Here is a 20,228-nt window from a genome sequence, read left to right as displayed (position 1 = left end):
TTTATGGTCCCACTCCCCACTACAAAATTGAGCTTCATAAGAAATTGTTCATATTTTTTTGCAAAAATCTTAACTTTTTAACAAAGAATATTTTTTGAAGGATTTTCCTTGTATGGATCTTTAAACAATTTTTGCGGTAAAACCAAGCTTCATATTACAAAAATGATGAACAATCTAAAAATGTATTAAATACCAATACCGGTTTACCAACAAATAGTGTGTTTTATAGTGGACATTACGAAATTGGTAACTATATTGACAAAGACATGTAGAATAAAAATTTGAAATACAAAGTCTCATAAAAAACGTTGTCGAGATAACACGAGTCACCAAGCAGGACATGGATACTTAGAGAGTAAAAGCAAACAATATCTAGTATAAATTATATATATTTTAACCATTAGTTCTAATTTCAACTATTTAAAAAGATTTGATGTTCGATCAAACGTTAGTAACCAATGATATATAAAATACGTAGTTGTTTACCCATATATGTGATTAACTATTTGTTATATCGGCGTAAGACAACCAATTACCCGGTAATTATCTGGAAGAAACTTAAAAGAAGGGCTTTTGACCATGGGGAGATACCATCTGTGATCCATGAATGTCCAACCGTTTTTTTTTGGCACTCGGTTCCTTCGTCTCAAGTAAATTTTTGTTGACTTTTTTGATTCAGAACTCAACGTGGAACCCTTTCTTACCAATTCCTACCTACCATATGTATTCAGGGAGGGGGGCTATTTGGCAAGCTTAACCCGAGGTCACTATTCCCGGATAAGCGAACAAGCTAAGCAGGAGTTGCCCTTCTTGTTCATGAGTTCATCAATCGGAAATCAAGACAAACCGACAAAATTTAACAAATAAAAGAGAATGCTCGCTCCTGCCGGAAGACTCGACTGGTTTTTCCATCGTGTTCACATCCACTTTAAGGTTTAGGTCGAAGCAAAACATTTGTTTTACATGCCTAACGAAAAATGTTTTAGGACTTTTGGCAGAATTGTGAGAATTTGATGGTTCATAGACTAAACTTGACCATGTCATATATTTAAGGGACACATATTGTTATTGGGCCTTAAACATGCGCGTCACAAACCGGGTTAATAGGGATCCGAACTTGTCCGAGACATAAAACCTTAAGACCCGCCTCCAATCAGAAAACTTCACCAGTTCGGTTAAATTAGGGTTTTACAGGTTCTTCTTGGCGGCAACACATCCTTTGCGATGGCGAAATCGAAGGGATCAAGGAAAGGGAAGAAAGCATGGAGAGCCAATATAAGCACAGAAGATATCGAGGATTTCTATGAGAAATCTAGCAAAGACGCTCTTTCCGGTGGTTCTCTAACCGAAGTCCCTAGCGATTCTCTGTTCTTCGTGGATAAGTCCAGAGGTTAACATCTTCATGCTCCTATAATATGTTAATGACGTGCCCTTACTCTTCCTTTCTGAATTCATATGTATTTGTTAGTAATTAGTATTCAATTTCTGTTCACCGCATTAGATGCTTCGTTGCAACCTAGCAACTCTGTTCATGTAAAATGTGAAAAAGTAAGAATAAACATTATGACAATTTCAATTGTAAAAATAACTGGTGAACATGTTTGTGGTTTTGCCTATTCAGATCTTTCCGTCAAGCGTAAAATCGATAAACACAGAGAGAAGATCCTTCGTGTTGATAGCATACTACAGAAAAACTCGTTTGTACAACCTGTACCCTCTTCAAATCAGAAAAACTTCTTTAAAAAACGGAAAATGATTCAGAGGTCAGACGATTCTTCTCAGGTCCGTTTAAGTGGAAAAAGTTTGGGGTTTGGGTTCTTCTTAATGATTGTACTGGAATATTTGTGTGATTGATATGATCTAAATTGTAATTGAACAGAAAGATGGCACCACAGATACCGGCATAGTTGATATCTGGGATGATAAAGGTTTATCTCTTACTTATTTCTTCGCAGATGCCTCTTCTTTTTGGTCTTAAATGAGAGATTTCTTAATGGATGTGTGATTTTTCAGATGAGCGAACTTTTAAGGCAAGAAAGGTCTCTAATAAGATTATTGTGATTCCTGCTGTGGAAGTAGAACCACCTGGATGCTCATACAATCCATCATCTGAAAGTCATCAGGTCCTTTTCTTATACATGATTTTTACCGAATAGTCTGTTGAAACTATAAATGAATAATGACTTCCATTTATTTACTACTTCTTCTTCATGTTTTAAACTTTTTGCAGGATTCATTAGCTCATGCAGTTGCAGATGAAATGCAGAAGATTTACACTAAAGAACTACGCCCTACACCTGTTCCATTAACTGTTCCTGGAGAAGCCATTGATGAGGAAGATGTGTGTAGCCTTAATCTTTTGGAATTATAGCCTTGTAGATACTTATGTTAATTCGTGTAGCTAATGATTTAGAGATTTTAACAGATGTATTTTCTTGATGCGGACAAAGAGAGTGATGGTGATGATGATGATGATGAGCAAAATGTTGATGAAGATCTTGAAAAAAGGTATGTAGTTTATGTACATCTCCTTTTTATCCATCTATAAAGTTTATGTACGATTTATATTAAACTTATACTTTGAAAATTATGAAAAATGCAGGCCATTTAAAACTAAAAGGGTAACACGAGTAGTTTTGAATAAGAGGATTAGAAATAAAGAAAAATTGAAGAAGCAAGCAGAAGCTAAAAAGACAAAGGAGTTCACTAAAGAGCTTGACAGGTGATTTTTTTTTTTAATGTATTTGGTTTTATGTCTATTTTTATTTTCATTATGTTTATTTGTTTTGGTTTTAAATATATAATGCAGCTTACCAGATATAATTGATGAAATTGCCAAAGAGGATGAAGAAAAAAGCAAGAGACATGAAAGGCGTGCAATTGCCAAAAAAGAAAGACTAAAATCATGTCCACCACGTCTAGGGAGACACAAGTAAGTTTAGGGTTGAATTTGTAAAATACCAATTTTCTTGTTTATAGCAATGTAAGTTTAGGGTTGAATGTGTAAAATTGGGGTAATGTTTTTCAGATTTGAGCCTGCGCCTGTTCAAGTGCTGTTATCTGAAGAAATCACTGGTTCTTTAAGGAAACTCAAGGTTTGCATTTCCTACAATTAGAGTTTGTGTTTTTTAATAATAATAAGTATATATTTGTGAATGTCATAAATATTATTTTGTAGGCATGTTGCACGCTTGCTAGAGACAGATACAAGAGCCTTGAGAAAAGAGGAATAATTGTGCCTACTGCTAAGAGTGGCAGGTACTATTACTGGATCATTTTTTTTTAATTGATGAGACTTTCATTAATGTTTTTAGATGCTGGGATTTGCTGACAAGTGTCCAATTTATCTGTTGTGCAGGAAATAAAAGGAAGTCTTGTTTTTTATTTTAATTTGTTCCTCAATCAGAATCCTCATTACATTGTTGATTATAGCTCTTTATAACAAATATGGAGTTGTGTTTTTCGTTTTTGGTTTTCTTCAAAACCATAGGATGTATTTATAGGATGGATTTTTGCTATACTTTATTCCTCCTAAACATACAACACTTTTTTTTCAAACATGCATATCTTTTTTTAACAGAATTCTTGACCCTTTATAAAATCACAAAATTTGAATTTCTTAGCAGAAGACACTTCATGAATAAAGTGTGTCTAGTAGTATTACATAGGTCCCTAAGTATCTGGTCCTTTATATTGTTTTCTACATTCGATTAAACTTATTTATTGAAAAAATCACTAACATTTTACTCCAATCAATTAACTAAGTATCGGGCTTCTTCACCAGTTATGAAACCGTGCTTTTTGTGCATATCTACAGTGTCAATTTTCCTTTGCATAAGTGATATTTCCATTTAATAAATTGTTTCATCCATTTAAAATGTTTGTTTTACTAACTTGTATGATACCTTCAATGGTGTTGTATCTCATGTCAAAAGTCAAATTATGAAGTGGAAATATCATGTCAAAGGTCAAATTATTAAGTGGAAATATCCCTTCCCAAATATAAACCCCACTGATTTGTAAATAAATATCCATAATGTTAATGAGGTATAGAACCTTGTTGACTTTGAATATCAATAATGTTACTATTAATGAGATATAAATATCAATAATGGACCGGACCAAACCGACTTTTGGACCGGACCGGTTTCAGAGAATATTTTGGACCGTGGACCGGACCGGATGAGACTTACAGGGTCCAGGTCCGGTTTTTCCTGTTCTTAGACACGGTTGGACCGGTACAATTTTACATGCATATAATACAAGTAGTTAAAACAAATTTTTGGGTTTGATACAACTCGTTAAAACGAATATGTTGTAGGGTTTGATATGTTACACTCGTTAAAAATGAATACGTTTTTGGGTTTGATATGATACAACTTGTAAAAATGAATATGTTTTCGTTTCTTGTATCTGTTGGACCAGTCAAACTTTGATCGTTTATACCATTTGCTTGAACTTTGAATCAAATAAGTTAATGACTTTATCATATTTCATGCATAACCAATCTAACTTTATCTATAATATTATAACTTGCAAAATTAAATTTTCAAATTAAAGCACCTAAACAAAAGTTAACAATCTTAACTCAAACATACATAAGTAATTACCGTAACACCAAAAATCATAGTTTAAAACTTAAAATTAATCCAACTACCAAATGTCATAATCTAATCTTCCATTTGCTTCTTCCCTATATCACTCTCATCTAAATCTAACATGTTTAAGGCTTGTGAAATTTCTACATAAACACCAAATGAAAATGTTGTTAGTATTTACCAAGGTTCTAAAAAGCTCGCCATGGCTCCGCCATGGCGCGCCACGGCTCCAAGGCTTGCACTTGCAGCCAAACTTTGCTAAAACGCCGCCTTAACTCATATATGTGTATAAAAATGAATAATAGTTGAAAATACATATAAAAATATTAATTATATAGAAGATTGCCGCCTTAAGTCACGCCTTACAAACGCCATGACTCGCCAAGGCTCGGAAAAGCTTGAGGCTTGACATTGCCGTCAAGTGACGCCTTACGTTATTTAGAACCTTGGTATTTACTAAAAAGTAATAATTGAAAAACTGAAATATTTCAGCTTTTATATCTCATCTTTGAAGGATTATAACTCATTGAATATAATACCAAAAACAGTAAAATTATAATCTAAATTCATCTACGAACTTTAAATTACATGTTTGAAAAAAATGCATGTCAATCTAACTTAAAGCGAATGAGATATGTCTGTTTAAAAAATTTAACAGAATACAAAATTAAAATTTCTTGCTAAAAAACTAAAATATTTCAGCTTTAATATCTCATCTTTGAAGGATTGTAATTCATAGAACATAACACCAAAAACAATAAAATGATAGTTTAAAACTATCTACAAACTCTAAATTATAAGTTGGAAAAAAACCGCATGTCAATCCGACTTAAAACGAATGAGATATGCTTGTTTAAATAATTTCACAGAATACAAAAGTGAAAATTTCTTGCTGAAAAGCTGAAATATTTCAACTTTGATATCTCATCTTTGAACGATTGTAACTCATTGAATATAATACCAAAAACAATAAAATTATAGTAAAAAATCATCTACAAGTTCTAAATTACATGTTATAAAAAACCGCATCTCATCTTTGAACAATTTTTTTTTTAAATAAGCTGGTCCAAAACCGGTTTACCCGGAACCGGCCGGACCGGACCGATAAAAAAACCGGACCGGTTTGCTCAAATCTTAGAACCGAGAACCGGTCTGGAAGTCCAAAAAAACGGTCTGGTCCAGTCCACAGGTTCAAATGGTCACCCCTAGCCCGATAGCTACACCATCTCTGTTTTATGGAGTTTTAGACTCTAACCATTAAGCTTCCATTGTAAGTTCAGTTAAGAAAAGCTTCCATCGTAAGTTCAGTTAAGAAATAAAGGAGACGTCAATTTAGATATTTATGATACTTGATCAAAATTCACATGTAAAATATCAGCTTTGTATGGTTTTTGTTTCAAAAGCCCAAATTTTTGATATGTTGTTTCCACGAAACAGAAAAGAAAAGGTCAAGGAAATCCATAGAGTTGCTTCCATCATATGTCAATATTTGAAGGGGCGCACATGTAAATGTACTCAAATAGAAAAAATCTGGTCTGTTTTGGAGGAATTTTGCAAAACCGTCATTTTTACATTTGCCACGTGTTGCCAAATTGTACAAAAAAGCCGACAATCTTTACAAACTTGGCAAATCTTGTAGGTTTTCTTCATTATTAAAGGTAAACCCCACCCTATAATATATATTGATTTGTAAATAAATATCAATAATGTTATTGTTAATGAGATATAGAACCTTGTGGACTTTATAAAGCAATAATGTTATTATTAATGAGATATAAATATCGATAATGTTATTGTTTAATAATGAGATGTAGAACGCTGCACACTTTCAGTTAGACTATTAAAAAGGGAAAGTGCCCAATAGCTACACCCGTCCGAACTGAACACCATCTCTGTTTTATGTGACTTGATCAAAATTCACATGTAAAATATCAGCGTTGTATGGTTTTTGTTTCAAAAGCCTGAAGTTACCCAAAGGAAAGTAAGTTAGAAATAGAATGGGTCCCGAGATAAATAGTAAATTCTATTTTACACTCTAAAAATAGTGTAAAAATAGAATGTGGTTGGAGATTCTCCAAGTTCTCTAATATTGGGCAGAATTTGGGTAATGACTGGGTTTTATAATCCTTTTAGTTGAACGGTTAGGGTTATGAATTTGATGCACTTGGATTGGTGACGATCAACCTGAAAAGCATGTAGGCAGTCTCCTCCTTGGATGACCTCTGACTCCGAGTCTTTTGTCTCCTCCTAAATAATAAAGCAACCACCAACACCAAACCAGAGCTCCTCGCTTGACTTCTGTTACTGCATTGTCTGCTTTGTCTCATCCTTGGATGGCCCCTGCCTCTGAGTCTTCTGTCTCCTTTCTGGTTGACCTATTCTTCTTTGAATCTTTTTTTAGAGTCGGCCTCTTCCGATGTTGCTGCCGCCTCCTTCCGATGACACCTTCTCCACCGGGTAGCCTCTGATCTACAATTATCTCTCTCTCTCTCTCTCTCTCTCTCTCTCTCTCTCTCTTTGGGCGCCTCTACTGGTGGTTCCATGATCATTGTCACCGATCTTTTCTTTTACAACGAAATTGCTTCTGACCCCCGCTTCTTTTCTCTCTTCTTCGACGAGTAATCGTTTTAGACACAATCATCAGAGCTTTGCCACTCTCGTTGCCACTACCTTCATCTATGCTTTCATGTTTTGTTCTTTTGTTTATTTTTCCGGTTTAATCGATGCTAGTGATTAGGGCTTGGACCAAGACTCCAAGAGTCTATTCTATATTCCTATTTATGTAAGATTAAATTTTCATTATGAATCAAACAATCTATTCTATAAAGCAAATGTGAAATAGTTCCGGAGAAGAAGTACTACTGTTTTAATGAAAGGCACTTTTCCATAAGAAGCAATTAAAGAAATTTGCAAGTTTCATTGTTCTAGGACCAACACTTATTAACTTTTCAATTATATTATTTTCTTAAGAGTGTTTCTATTAAATATTGTTTCAAATATAAATAAACTAATGTGTCATGCGTAGGTGAATATTGTAGATCGTACTTTAAAGGAGCCAACACTCTCGTCGAGAGGAGAAAGGGCAAACAACCGTTTCTATTTGCAATTTAGTTGGTGTGGATTTCATTTAACTTTCAATATTGTTGAACATAACAACTATATATAATTACATACATGGGTAAATTTGACCCCTTTTATTTATTTTTTAAATTATCTCACCTTGACTAAGTTAAATGACTCCACTATATATACGAGTAAAATATGTCGAACGAGTCGAAAATCGTCCGATATAATATTATTTAAAAACAAGATTATGATTTGTAACTAATTAATTATATATCTTTTGTCATTATGTTTGGCATATTGATTATTTTATTAAAAATAGATTTAATAAAAATATCTAACTAATTTTGACTTGTTACTTGGAAACATTACACCTTCCTGTTTAAAACAATTACTTGTTTTAGTATTACAAACTGTTAGTAGTTCTGTGATAAAATTTAATTTTTGAAAAGGTAATGTATTTTTTGATTTGTATACATTTGTTATCTGAGTTTTTTTTGTTTACATTTGTCCATTCAATTTGTTTAACTGTACACATTCAGTCTTTATAACCAACGACTTTAGGTAAGTCGGAAAAAATGACTTAATATGATATATATTTATCACTTTGTACATATTTAGTCCTTAATATATTTTTTTGCACATTTAGTCATTTTTTTTGTTGCAAAATAAATCATTGTTGTTTTTGTACATATTCAATACTTATAAACATTTTATTTAAGTTTTTCTTACGATATCCTATGTGAGACAATCATTAATAAGGTGTTTAGGGTTGTTGATGATTATGGCCACCGTGGCCTTGGCTGCTTGATTGCTTAGGTATTGTGTTCTAAACATCGTAACTTCTTCATACGATCTCGAATTTTAACAATCTTTATATCCATATGTTCGTATTTGAGTCTACTATTTCGTTTAGATTATTTCCATTAAAAAGCAATATATTTTTACTTACGATTTTATAAAAAAAAACGTTCATACATACATTTATAAAGAACGCATGCATATAAATATCATAAGTAAAAATATATCATTTTTTAATGGGAGTAATCTAAACGAAAATTGTAGTAGACTCAAATAAGAACGAGTGGATATAAAGATTGTTAAAAGCAGAGATCGCATGAAGAAGTTACAACGTTCAAAACACAAGACCTAAGCAACTAAGCAGCCGATGACGCGGTGACTATAAGCATCAACAACCCCGAACACATCATTAATGATTGTCCCACGTAGAATACCGTGAGAAAAACTTAAAGAAACCGGTCATAAGTACTGAATATGTACAAAAATAACAAGGACTTATTTTGCAACATAAAAAATATTAAGGATTAAACGTGAAAAAAAATTTAAGTACTAAATGTGTACAAAGTAAGATATATATTACCCTATTAAGTCATTTTTTCCGGTTTACTTGGAGTAGCCGGTCATAAAGACTGAATGTATACAAATCGAAAAAAAAACAGTGACCATATATACAAATCGAAAAGTATATTACATTTTAAAGTCATTATCCCTAAAATTTATGCATAACATTAAGATATAATGACATAAATGCTCTTAAGTTTGACAAATACATATGGATTTATCATTTTGCGGAATTTAGGTTCACAAAAATCGGATGTGTGATTTTTTTTTTTTTTAATTTTATCCTTTTTGTGTGGTAAAACCAAACATTTTTAAGGACTTTAATGAACCATAAAACCAAACTTAAGAGATTTTATGAACAAGAAAAAAAAGTAAAACTGAATATTTCTGCCAAACGTAAGCGCTTTAATGAAGTAGAAATACACAAAAAGGTAAAAAAAATTTTTGGCGAACATCCGGTTTTAATGAACTTAAAATCCGTAAAAGATTAAATTTATACATTTCTGGCAAAATTAAAAACTTTTATATTATTATCTCTGATATTAATAGAATAATCTCTTTACTTTCCAAAAGAGAGAGCAATTTATGAATATCGAAAATATCTTATCGTTTGCTTCTAAAATATTTTGTAGACAAAATAAAACGAGGTGAACAAACTTAAATTCTATTGAAAAAGGGTCTCTGGATCATTTATAACAATAAGAGGGAGTAGTCTGTATATACGAAAAGTCAGAGGACTGCTTCTGTACATTTTTAGTAAAGGAAGGAAAAGAATTGCCGTATTATAAAGCAACGCCGCTGGACAACGGAGAATAGGTTTATTGTTTGTGCCGGTTTTTTGTTTGCGGTCGTTAATCGGTCAAGCTAAGCGGCTTCGCATTGACCGAACCGAATAATTCAATCCACCAGCTGAGCTGCCTGCTATTCGCAGATATTTTTTTCAAGTGGAACACAAAAGAACCTTCTTCCCTTCATTCATCTGCTTTTGAGCCTCTTTTCCTCCGTTTAAGGATTCTCAATAACTCTAAAGTTGTTACCAAAGGGAGGATAAGATGAATTTGAACTAGGTTTTCAGCTACAGGTACATATTTTTCTCAAAAGCATTTTCAGATCTTAGCTTTGTTCGTACGGTTTTAAGATTCTTCAGTTTTCACGCTTTTTGATGATATACGCGTTGACTGCTTTAAGTTTCTCAATTTCACTTTTTTGAACTCTCGAGGTTTTAGGTAGATGTTGTTGATCAGTTCTTATTTTGCAAGTTTAAGTCGTTTAACAACTCGAATTTGGCTTAATTTGACAATTTAGCTTGAGTTTAGGTTTGAGAACAGACGAACATTACAGCTGTACAATGTTCTTACGTTATTGATCTTTTTGCCTTTCGTTTGAAGTTAGCTCTATTATTAATTACAGTTAGATTTGTGTTCGTTTGCTTATCTCGTGCATAGCTGATGCAATTACATTTTGCTTTACCAAAAGGGATGCACTTAGATTTTTCTGGTCAAAAGTAACACTGCTCAATGTCGATAGTCAATTATTCATGTGAAATTCGTTGCAAACTAGATATCTGTATTATTTTAATTGCAGGCGTTTGTTATTTAAGTTACCTTCTGATCAATTTTTTTTTGTCATAAACTTGATTAGTTCTCCTGGATTTGAAGTTGGAAGCTAGTTCTCCATGTTTATTCATCGCTACCACCATTGCTCTTGTTATTAAAGGAAGAAACAACAGTTGAACTACATTACAATGACTTCAAATGATAATGGTGGAGTTGAAGAAGAGAAATCAAACGGATGTAGAGTGAAACCTATAGTCAATCTTCACATTGAAACCTCTCGCAGGGGACTTCTTAGGGATGAAGGTTCTCAAACTCGGGGGGATAGTACTGCTACAACTCCTACTCCTCTAATCAATAGAACCCCAAGTTTTCTTGTATTTGGCAATTTAGGTACTCCAACTGCAAAATTCCAAAGAATTGCCCAAGAAAGAGACGATTTCTCACGCACAGTTCCCTCAAGTGCAAGTCAAGCAATTCGTGATCGCTTCACTCAAGTCTTCTCCAAGAAAATTGACTGGATTTCCCTCCAAAAATTAGCCAAAGAATGGATAAGAAACCCCATGAACATGGTTCTCTTAATCTGGATCATAGTTGTTGCTATCTCAGGTGCAATCCTCTTTCTTGTCATGACAGGTATGTTAAACCACGTCCTTCCAAGAAAGACCCAAAGAGACGCTTGGTTTGAAGTCAACAACCAAATCTTAAATGCCCTTTTTACCCTCATGTGTCTTTACCAACATCCCCACAGGCTTTACCACCTTGTACTCCTCATAAGATGGAAACCAGAAGACATTTCAAAATTAAGAAAATTATACTGCAAGGATGGAACTTATAAACCTCATGAATGGGCCCACATGTTGGTTGTTGTCTTGTTACTTAACCTAAACTGTTTCGCACAATACGCGTTATGTGGTCTCAATGTCGGGTACAGGAGATCAGAAAGACCAGCAATCGGAGTCGGAATCACCATTTCCGTAGCAATCGGCGCTCCCGCAATCGCTGGTGTGTATTCCGTCGTGAGCCCCCTCGGAAAGGAATACGATTCCGCTCCTTCCGATGAAGAATCGCAACTTAAACCGGAAAGCAACCGAGGGAAGTCTTTCCAAAGAAGATTCTCATTCACCCCAAAAGACGAGAGCACAATCGAAACTAGTCCGAAATGGAGCGGGGGTATTTTCGACTTTTGGCAAGATATCTCATTAGCATACCTCTCGTTGTTTTGTAGTTTTTGTGTTTTTGGATGGAATATGGAGCGACTTGGATTTGGAAACATGTATGTTCATATCGCAACATTTCTTTTATTTTGTTTGGCGCCTTTTTGGATTTTTAATTTGGCTGCGATAAATATCGATAATGAGACAGCAAGAGAGGCATTGGGGATTACGGGGATATTTCTGTGTGTGTTTGGGTTGCTTTATGGTGGGTTTTGGAGGATTCAAATGAGAAAAAGATTCAATCTGCCACCTTCTGATTCCTGTTGTGGGAGACCTGCTGTTACTGATTGTGCATTGTGGCTATTCTGTTGCTGGTGTACGCTTGCTCAGGAAGTCCGGACTGGAAACATGTATGACATTAAAGAGGATAAGTTTTATAAGAAACCCGGGGAGGAGGTAGCCGTTCCGATTCCGTTATCAACTCTGCCACGAGAACAGGAATCTGGATTCCATTCCGGTCCCAGTTCTCCACCACAGAATAGCTCTGCCAGGCAGCCATCAGATTTGGAGGATTCGCATTCGAGAGGTAAAGATGTAACTCTGGAACCACCGATTCCATCTTTAATACATAGAGAAGACAATTGAGAATATTAAAATCTTAATATTATTCGAGGTGTATGTATATGAGATCTTTTTTTATCTTTTCTGTTGTGTAAATTTCATCTTTTTTCTAGCATTTTCTTTTGTTTGTTGTACTTTTTAAGTTTTTAATGATGTTTAATTTCCGAAAGTTCTATCTAACCAATAAAATGGTGAAAGTAGAGATTTTTCCTGTAATTTTTTGCTATCATAATTAGTAATTTTTGTTAATATAATTGAGTTCTTAGATGATGATTAGTAGCAAGGAAGTGACAGGAAAAAATTGTAGACTCCATGACTAGCATTGCACATGTATGGGCGTGCTAAATCTACAAGTAGGTGCTTCCATAAACTTCTCCGCACGGTTGTAGCATTAGAAAGTTACTACATTCAACAACCTAAAGGTGATATTGTCCCGAAAGAAATTCTAAAGAAAAAGAGATTTTATTCATACTTCAAGAATTGTGTAGGGGAAATTAACAGGACACACATTCGTGTAAAAGTACACAATAAAGATGCCACTAGATATCGTGGTTGCAAGGGTTGATGGAAGTGTTGTGAATTTTTTTTTTGACATAGACAGATAAGATGGATAATGTTCTCGTTGAAACACCGGTAAAGAAAGATCAAATAGGTTATTGGGTGACTGGTACATTCACTTTGCAAGCTTATGCTAACATGATTACATTGACGAGTAAAGAGTTTAACATGTCTATTACAAAAGATCAATTAAAAAACCGAATGAAAACTTTAAAAGGTAATTTTAGTAAATTGTATGATATCTAAAGGGTTCTTAGTTGAGCGGATTCTCCTGGAATTCTCAAACTTTAAAAGTCTGCGGACCACCTCTGCAACTCTCTGCAACATAAGAGGTGGACAAAACGGCTGCAGCCTGTAATAAAAAGCCTATTTGTTTTTTAACATTTGCAGGTTAGTGCAGTAAACTGAAATTTAAATAAACTGATTTTACAAATTGAAAATAATTCTCAACACCGAAATTTTAATAATTCTAGTCTTAAAACATTGAAAGAATACTAAAATGAACATGTAAAAAAACAAAAATAAAAAATTTCGAAAAAAAAAATCTTAAAAAATGTAAGAGAATCTATCAGTTTTTTTCTAGAAAAAACTAATTTTAAAGAACATAAAAAAAATAATAGTAAAAGAAATCTTAAAAAATTTAAAAGAATATACCAGTTTTGCAAACAATGTCTACAAAACTCATAGAAGAATCACATATTTTAAAAAAGATACAACAGAAACTGAAAATATTATTCAAAAAACGGTAAAAAAATAAAAAAATCAAAGTTTTTTCTTTCTTTTTTTTTAAAAAAAAATCAACCTATAAACAATTGTGGAAACTATAAGAAGAAATTGTATCAAATCCGTAAATCAAAGTTAAAAAAAAAATCAAAGTTTTTAAAAAAAATCAAGTTATACCAAATTTCTAAAAAAATCACTTGGAAAAAAAAGTTGAAGAGGTTTGAAAAGACAAGTTAAGTGTTGCGCCGCGCAGAACATGCACAAATGTTTTGTAGTCTTCTAAAAAAACAAACTGCTGCGAGAGGGCAAGTTTTGCACGTATGCTGTGCCGCACATCAAAAAGTGGTATGAAGATGGTTTTTTTTTAAACAACCTTTTCGTGTCATTTCAGGTTGTTCTTGGAGGTTAGAGATGATTGAGGATGGTGAAAAAGGGCTAGGAGCGTAGATTTTTCAGAGCTAAAATGAAGAAAATGAAGTTTCATCACAGAAAATGAAGTTGATCACATAAGAAGCTTTCCTGAGTTCTTTCATGTCAAAATGACACGAAAGTAATCGCTTTGACTCATACACAAAATTTAGATTGTTACTTGCAAAATAATGTCATCAAAGTTTCACAAAGTTGCACCCACTCATTTTAAGGGAGTATACTGATCCATTCGATTCTTATTGAAGCCATTTTTTTTTTCACGACTTCATCATATTTCAAATACCATTGTGGGATGCTTATTTTAACCCATATATTTACTTCTTTAGTTTACATATCAAATGCTCTTTACCCTTAGGTTTAAAACTTTTCGGTTGGGTCATGAACACATCTTCGTATAGATGTCATTTGACTTTTGTTTTCTTGGATTTTGAGCGATTGTTTAAGCAATCGACCATATCATGATGGAATTGAGAAATAGAGTGTGGTTTCTCAAGATTTTTTAAGTTAATAGTTGATATGATTTTGGTTAATATGTTTCCTTTTAGTTGAATTTATTAATTTGTGAATTAAATTACAATTATGTGTTCTTTAAAATTGTTTTTGTTAGAAAGGTAAAATGGTAATTTTTTTCCAAATAACATTGAATGATTCATGTCTCCTAATCATTCAACAGTGAATTATTCACTTTCTACCAAACAACTCTTAAAAATTATATGGCAGAATTACAACACAACAAACAACAAAATTCATAACCGAACCAGGACATAAAACCAATTTGGGGTCAAAAACACGACCCGAGCATGCCAAAATCCTACATAAGCATACAAAAGCCTACGTAGACATATACAATCCTACCTATGCACAAAAAAAATCCTACCTAAGCACACAAAAATCCGGCTACTTAAGGAAATAATTTAAAGAAAAATAAAAAGTTAAGATATTACAAATGCAGATTTTTTTTTTAATTTTAAATATATAAAATTAACCATCTCTAAAATTGATTGATTCTGATAACCATATAATTTGGGTTACTCTCGCTATCATTAAATTGTGACTACTGACTACATCTATTAGTGGGGAAATATGATAAGATGATGCATGATGATTAATAACCAATTCAGTATGCATTACATCCCTCTTTACAAGGTGTTTAAATCACCTCTGCTTCTGCTAATGACTCAATAGTAGTGGAAATCTTTGTCATTGCAATTCCTTGGTATTAATCTTTCACTTACTTCTCATTATTCAATACCTCCACACATCATTTTTTCTCCACAAATTTTAACATTAACAAAGGGCCAAGGGTCAAGAGTCATTTTCTTTCTAGCCATTTCACCCTTTGGTTAAATTTGATAAATAAGTTTTATCTGAATCGACATGTTTATAATTATTAGAACAAATTACTGAAATCGTCCCTGTGGTTTAGTCAAAATTGCGAGTTTGGTCCCTAACTTTTGGTTTGCACTCGGACCGTCCTTACAGTATAATTTTGTTGCGTTTTTAGTCCCTGCCACAGTTGAAAAGACTATATTACCCTTTTTTTTATTTTTCAGTTTTTTTTTTATTTACTAATTAAAGAAAATGATTTATAGAAATGTAGGACCCACTTATATTGCCACTTCCACCGGCAACCACCATCGGTTACCGGCAACACTACCCACCTATTCCGTCACCACCATTATCCACCTATTCCGGAACCACCGCCACCACCCATATCATCGATTTCATCAGGTGACACCCCAAGATCAAATCTCGGAAATCAAACCATACCAAGATCAAATCCCGAAATCAAAACTAAATTTGGAAATCAAAACCCAAAACCTAACCTGAAATCGGAGATGAAAGAAAAATCTGATGGAATCCCCAAAATCAAAGACGATTTTAAGAAGAACCTGGGTTAAAAGGGGAACGACAATCTTCGCGATTTTTGATTTGGCAGTCTAATTTTCAAAGATTTTTGATGGAGATGATGGTGGTCGGGGTTATAGAGAAGGAGACGGCGGTGGCGGTGGAAGGAAATTTCTTTCAAGGCATTGACAGATTTGATTGTCTCATTTTCCGACACAGCGCTCCACTTACGATGGTGGAAGGAAGCAGTCGCCAAGGCGATGGTGGTGGATCGATTTAGGTTCAACAAAAGGAGGTGCTTCTTGCGTTTGATTTATCCCAGATGATGGCAGCGGTGGTGTTTGATTTATGCGTCCGATGACAGCACCGATTATGGAGAAGAATGAGGGAGATGAAGATGAGTTTCAGTCAAAGGGAAGGACGAGATTTAGGGTAACATTGAGGAGATAAAAAGTTTAGGTGGGCCCCACATGTTTTATTAATTTTTTTAATATAATAAATAATAAAAAAACTGAAAAATTAAAAACAAAGGGTAATATAGTCTTTTCAAATGTGACAGGGACTAAAAACGCAACGAAATCATACTGTAAGGACGGTCCGAGTGCAAAACAAAAGTTAGGGACCAAACTCGTAATTTTGACTAAACCATAGGGACGATTTCAATAATTTATTCTAATTATTATATTGATACAAACTCTATCCTAAACAAGAAATAAATTAGAACTTATTGTTTGGTATGTGTATTAAATAAGATACTTTTTGGAGGAATTGGAAAATTTGAAAGGTGTATACTGTACAATTGTATATCACTCACTTAATAAAATACTTAGCATCAAGTACGTCAAGTCATCAAACAAATACATTTGTGTATTAAACGTGACAACTTCAACTTGTTTACTTATACATGAGTCTATTTGAGTTTATTTTTATCACCAACAAATCAAATTAGTAAAAAAATAGCTAAAAGACAATATTGTACTACAATGATTCTTGTAAACATAACTAATACACAAAAATGTAATTAAAAAAAAAAACATATTGAATAACTAGTACGCATAATTTTTTAAATCATTCTAGTTACATAGAGTTTTACAAAGGAAACTTTTAAATTTTATCTGTTTGAAATCATTTTATTTAGCCAACGATTTCCTGTTTTTTATTATAAAATGAAGTTTAGCTACTGATATAAAGCACCTGAGGCAAAGCATAAACAAAAGCACCAGTGGTCTAGTGGTAGAATAGTACCCTGCCACGGTACAGACCCGGGTTCGATTCCCGGCTGGTGCAACTCAAATGCAATGATGAGTTACTTGCGCTACTTGTGATGTTGGTTCATTACAGCATTTCGATAAATCGAATTAAAAGCGCATCTGAGCATTTATTTTTTGTTTTTATTAATTTCCACCATTTAAAAAGTGTATGAAAAATCAGATTAAGAAGATGATGGAAGAAATCAGATTGAGACGATGATGGTATCAGTATACGTTATGTTCTCACCCTAAAAATATACAACCACCACCACTTGTTGATGTATTTGCTCAATTTATGTGAAAGAAATTGTGGATTAAGAGAACTCAAATCGTGGATATCATGGTTAGATTAATTTGAAGAACAATGATTTAGATTAATTTGACTCTCTTAGATTATTTCTAGAATCAAACATAAATGACAACTCCCAAACTACAATCTATGTTTGAACATATAATTTAAGTTTTTATGTTTTACTTGTTAGAAACATTTTTAATCTCATAAGTGACTTGATTAATTATAATCTAACTAAATTTCTTTTAGTATCATTTTCTCCATCAATAGAATGATAACAAAATCAATACATTCCTTAAGCGATACAATATAGTTAGAATTGAACAAACATTGAACATTTAGTTAAAATTGCAAGTTTGCAACTGCATAACCTTCGGTCTCCAAATTAGTAGACATGAAATAGTATGTTTATACGATTCCATCCAAGTTAGCTGATCTAGAACCTTTGGTCTCTAAATTAGTAAATGTGAAACCAATTATGATCCAATTTCATCCAAGTTAGCAGATATATACATAGAATTTTGTGGTCCTTAAATTAACATACATGTAACTATTTTTGATATAATTTCATCCAATTTAGATAAAACAAATGAAATCTAATTTTTAGCTTTCTCTACCAAGAACACCCGAAGCAATTAAGATTAAAGAACATTAAAAAAAATAAGCTAAAACAATATAAACTAAAAAATATATATAATATGAGGGTTTTTTCGAAAAAAATTATCTATTGTCGGTAGATTATTGACAATCTGTTAAAAGGGCAAGAACTAAAAAAATAAAAAATATATGGATTTTTTAAATAAATAAAAGCGTTTAGATTTAAACCATAAATATCTTATTTAAGGTGTTTTATATAATTAACACATAAATTTATGTTTCATATGTTACAAATTTAGATAAACACATTGGACAGAGAAACCTCAAAGTCTTATAAGATACTCATCAAATTGAAAAAAAAAATGTTATAACTTTCTAATATAGAAATAGTATGTTTCTAATGTGGAAATGGTATGTGGCGTGTTGGTGACTTCTTTATAAAATTTGGATATTCTATTCATCCATTCCATCGTGCGAAAAGTAAGTCATCAAATCTGGCTTTCCACAACATGATTGTGGCCGATGACATTATTTAAAAAGCTAAATCTGTTATATGTATGTGCTTATTTCTAAGGTAAATGTCTAAAAAAAAAATACAATTTTCTATGGTAATATCCGAAAAAATCATTATATTAACTTTAGAATTCTTTCATAGCATCTATACATATGAGAAAACCCTCCCATATATTGGAAGACTCCGTATATTAATCTTGTGACTATTTGAAGTCTCCTATTATATAAATCATTCGCAAAATTATTTGAAATGTTCTTAATACCAAATAGCACATAATATTATAGACATTTTTTATTTATAAATCACAACGTATTATAGATTCAAAATTAATATATATATATATATATATATATATATATATATATATATATATATATATATATATATATATTCAAGTATTGTCTGATAATATGCTGTTTTTCTTTTTACATCCACCCTTTTTGTATCTGATAATGTAATTTTAAAATATAAGTTGCATAAAGATAAAAGGAAAGACAACATCAATGTATCTTTGAAAATACTGTATTAGTTGTTTTTAATTTGAATTATTTTACATTATTATCTCTTTAATAATTTTGAGACAAGATTTCACAAATGGTCCTTAAGGTTTTAAAGTTTTCCTTAGACAAAATTGCAAAAATGGTCCTTGTGGTCTGCATTTTTTTTTTTTGGGTTTTGGTCCAAACCACAAGTTCTTTTGGCTTTGTGGTCCTTTTCGACTGGTTTGTTTGTGAAAATGGTCCTTGTAGTTAACTCCCGTTAAAAACAATCTGTTAACCCCCTCATGTGCCTTCCACATGAGGGTATTTTCGTCTTTTTACTTCTAGGGACCATTTTTGCATAAGAATGTCAACGCTTCCTTTTACCTTTTATCCCTCATTTACATTCTCAAACACCCGTCAACTCCCCACCTCCCTCCTTCTTCCTTCTGCTCCATTAAACCTGCAAAAAAAACCTCATTCGTTATCCAAAGTACCTAATCGAAGCAACATAGACAAGGTCATACGTTAAAGTCGACATGATGTACGTAATGTGACAGATCAGACCAAAAAATGAAGTTGTGGACGTATCATCCGTATATGGTAAGTTGCTCTGTTTTCTTTAACTTTCCTATTTTGCATTTTTCCCCTTGATTTATACTAAAATCTGCAAAATTTTGACTTTGTTATCATGTACAATTTTGACTTGTAGCGGGTGCACCCACATGGTTTAGTATTAAGCTTCATCGTGGTGGGAAGTTTACTTAGTTACCTGATATAAAGTACATTGGAGGTGAAGTGCGTTATGTTGATTATGTGGACATAAATGAGTTTTTTGTACATGAAATTGATGTCATAATGCTTGACCTAGGTTACCCAGACCCACGGATGATTGAATTCATTGATGAATCCCCATTGATATACTACCATTTTAGGATACCCAATGGTGACTTTCAGTTTGGTCTTAGAGCTTTAGGGAATGATCAGGATGTTATCAATCTTTCTAAATTTATTCGAAATAACAAGTTGATTGAGGAGTACACAGAACATGGGAAGACAAATCTACTTACTTACTTCATGTCTCCAAATGCAAAGGGTAAAGTTGTCATTGAGGAATTACCAGAAAATGATGATCAAGGGGCTGAAGTTGAGGCTGAAGTTCATGTGAAATCTCCATTGAGAAA

At 32.9% G+C, this 20,228-nt stretch overlaps 2 protein-coding genes and 1 non-coding gene across 3 annotated transcripts; all 3 read left to right on the top strand.

Moving 5' to 3' along the window:
• Positions 1 to 1,139: 1,139 nt before the first annotated feature.
• Positions 1,140 to 3,467, top strand: LOC145161441 (Nop53 protein). The gene is made up of 11 exons (XM_079080953.1): positions 1,140 to 1,390; positions 1,622 to 1,782; positions 1,880 to 1,928; positions 2,014 to 2,123; positions 2,231 to 2,341; positions 2,426 to 2,508; positions 2,603 to 2,722; positions 2,810 to 2,932; positions 3,029 to 3,095; positions 3,179 to 3,258; positions 3,359 to 3,467. The coding sequence occupies exons 1-11, from the start codon at positions 1,225 to 1,227 to the stop codon at positions 3,363 to 3,365; spliced, it is 1,077 nt and encodes a 358-aa protein (XP_078937079.1). The 5' UTR covers positions 1,140 to 1,224; the 3' UTR covers positions 3,366 to 3,467.
• A 6,391-nt stretch (positions 3,468 to 9,858) lies between these two features.
• On the top strand, positions 9,859 to 12,523 carry LOC145161440 (uncharacterized). The gene is made up of 2 exons (XM_079080952.1): positions 9,859 to 10,104; positions 10,665 to 12,523. Exon 2 carries the CDS (start codon positions 10,768 to 10,770, stop codon positions 12,376 to 12,378), a length of 1,611 nt encoding a protein of 536 aa, XP_078937078.1. The 5' UTR covers positions 9,859 to 10,104; positions 10,665 to 10,767; the 3' UTR covers positions 12,379 to 12,523.
• Positions 12,524 to 17,128: 4,605 nt separating this feature from the next.
• On the top strand, positions 17,129 to 17,199 carry TRNAG-GCC (transfer RNA glycine (anticodon GCC)). Its single transcript has one exon. It is a non-coding gene; the product is annotated as a tRNA-Gly (tRNA).
• Positions 17,200 to 20,228: the final 3,029 nt, after the last annotated feature.

Source organism: Lactuca virosa, chromosome 2 (assembly GCF_052849685.1).
Source record: "Lactuca virosa cultivar CGN04683 chromosome 2, Lactuca_virosa_CGN04683_v6, whole genome shotgun sequence".
NCBI lineage: Eukaryota > Viridiplantae > Streptophyta > Magnoliopsida > Asterales > Asteraceae > Lactuca > Lactuca virosa.
This window is presented reverse-complemented; position numbering and strand designations above follow the sequence as displayed.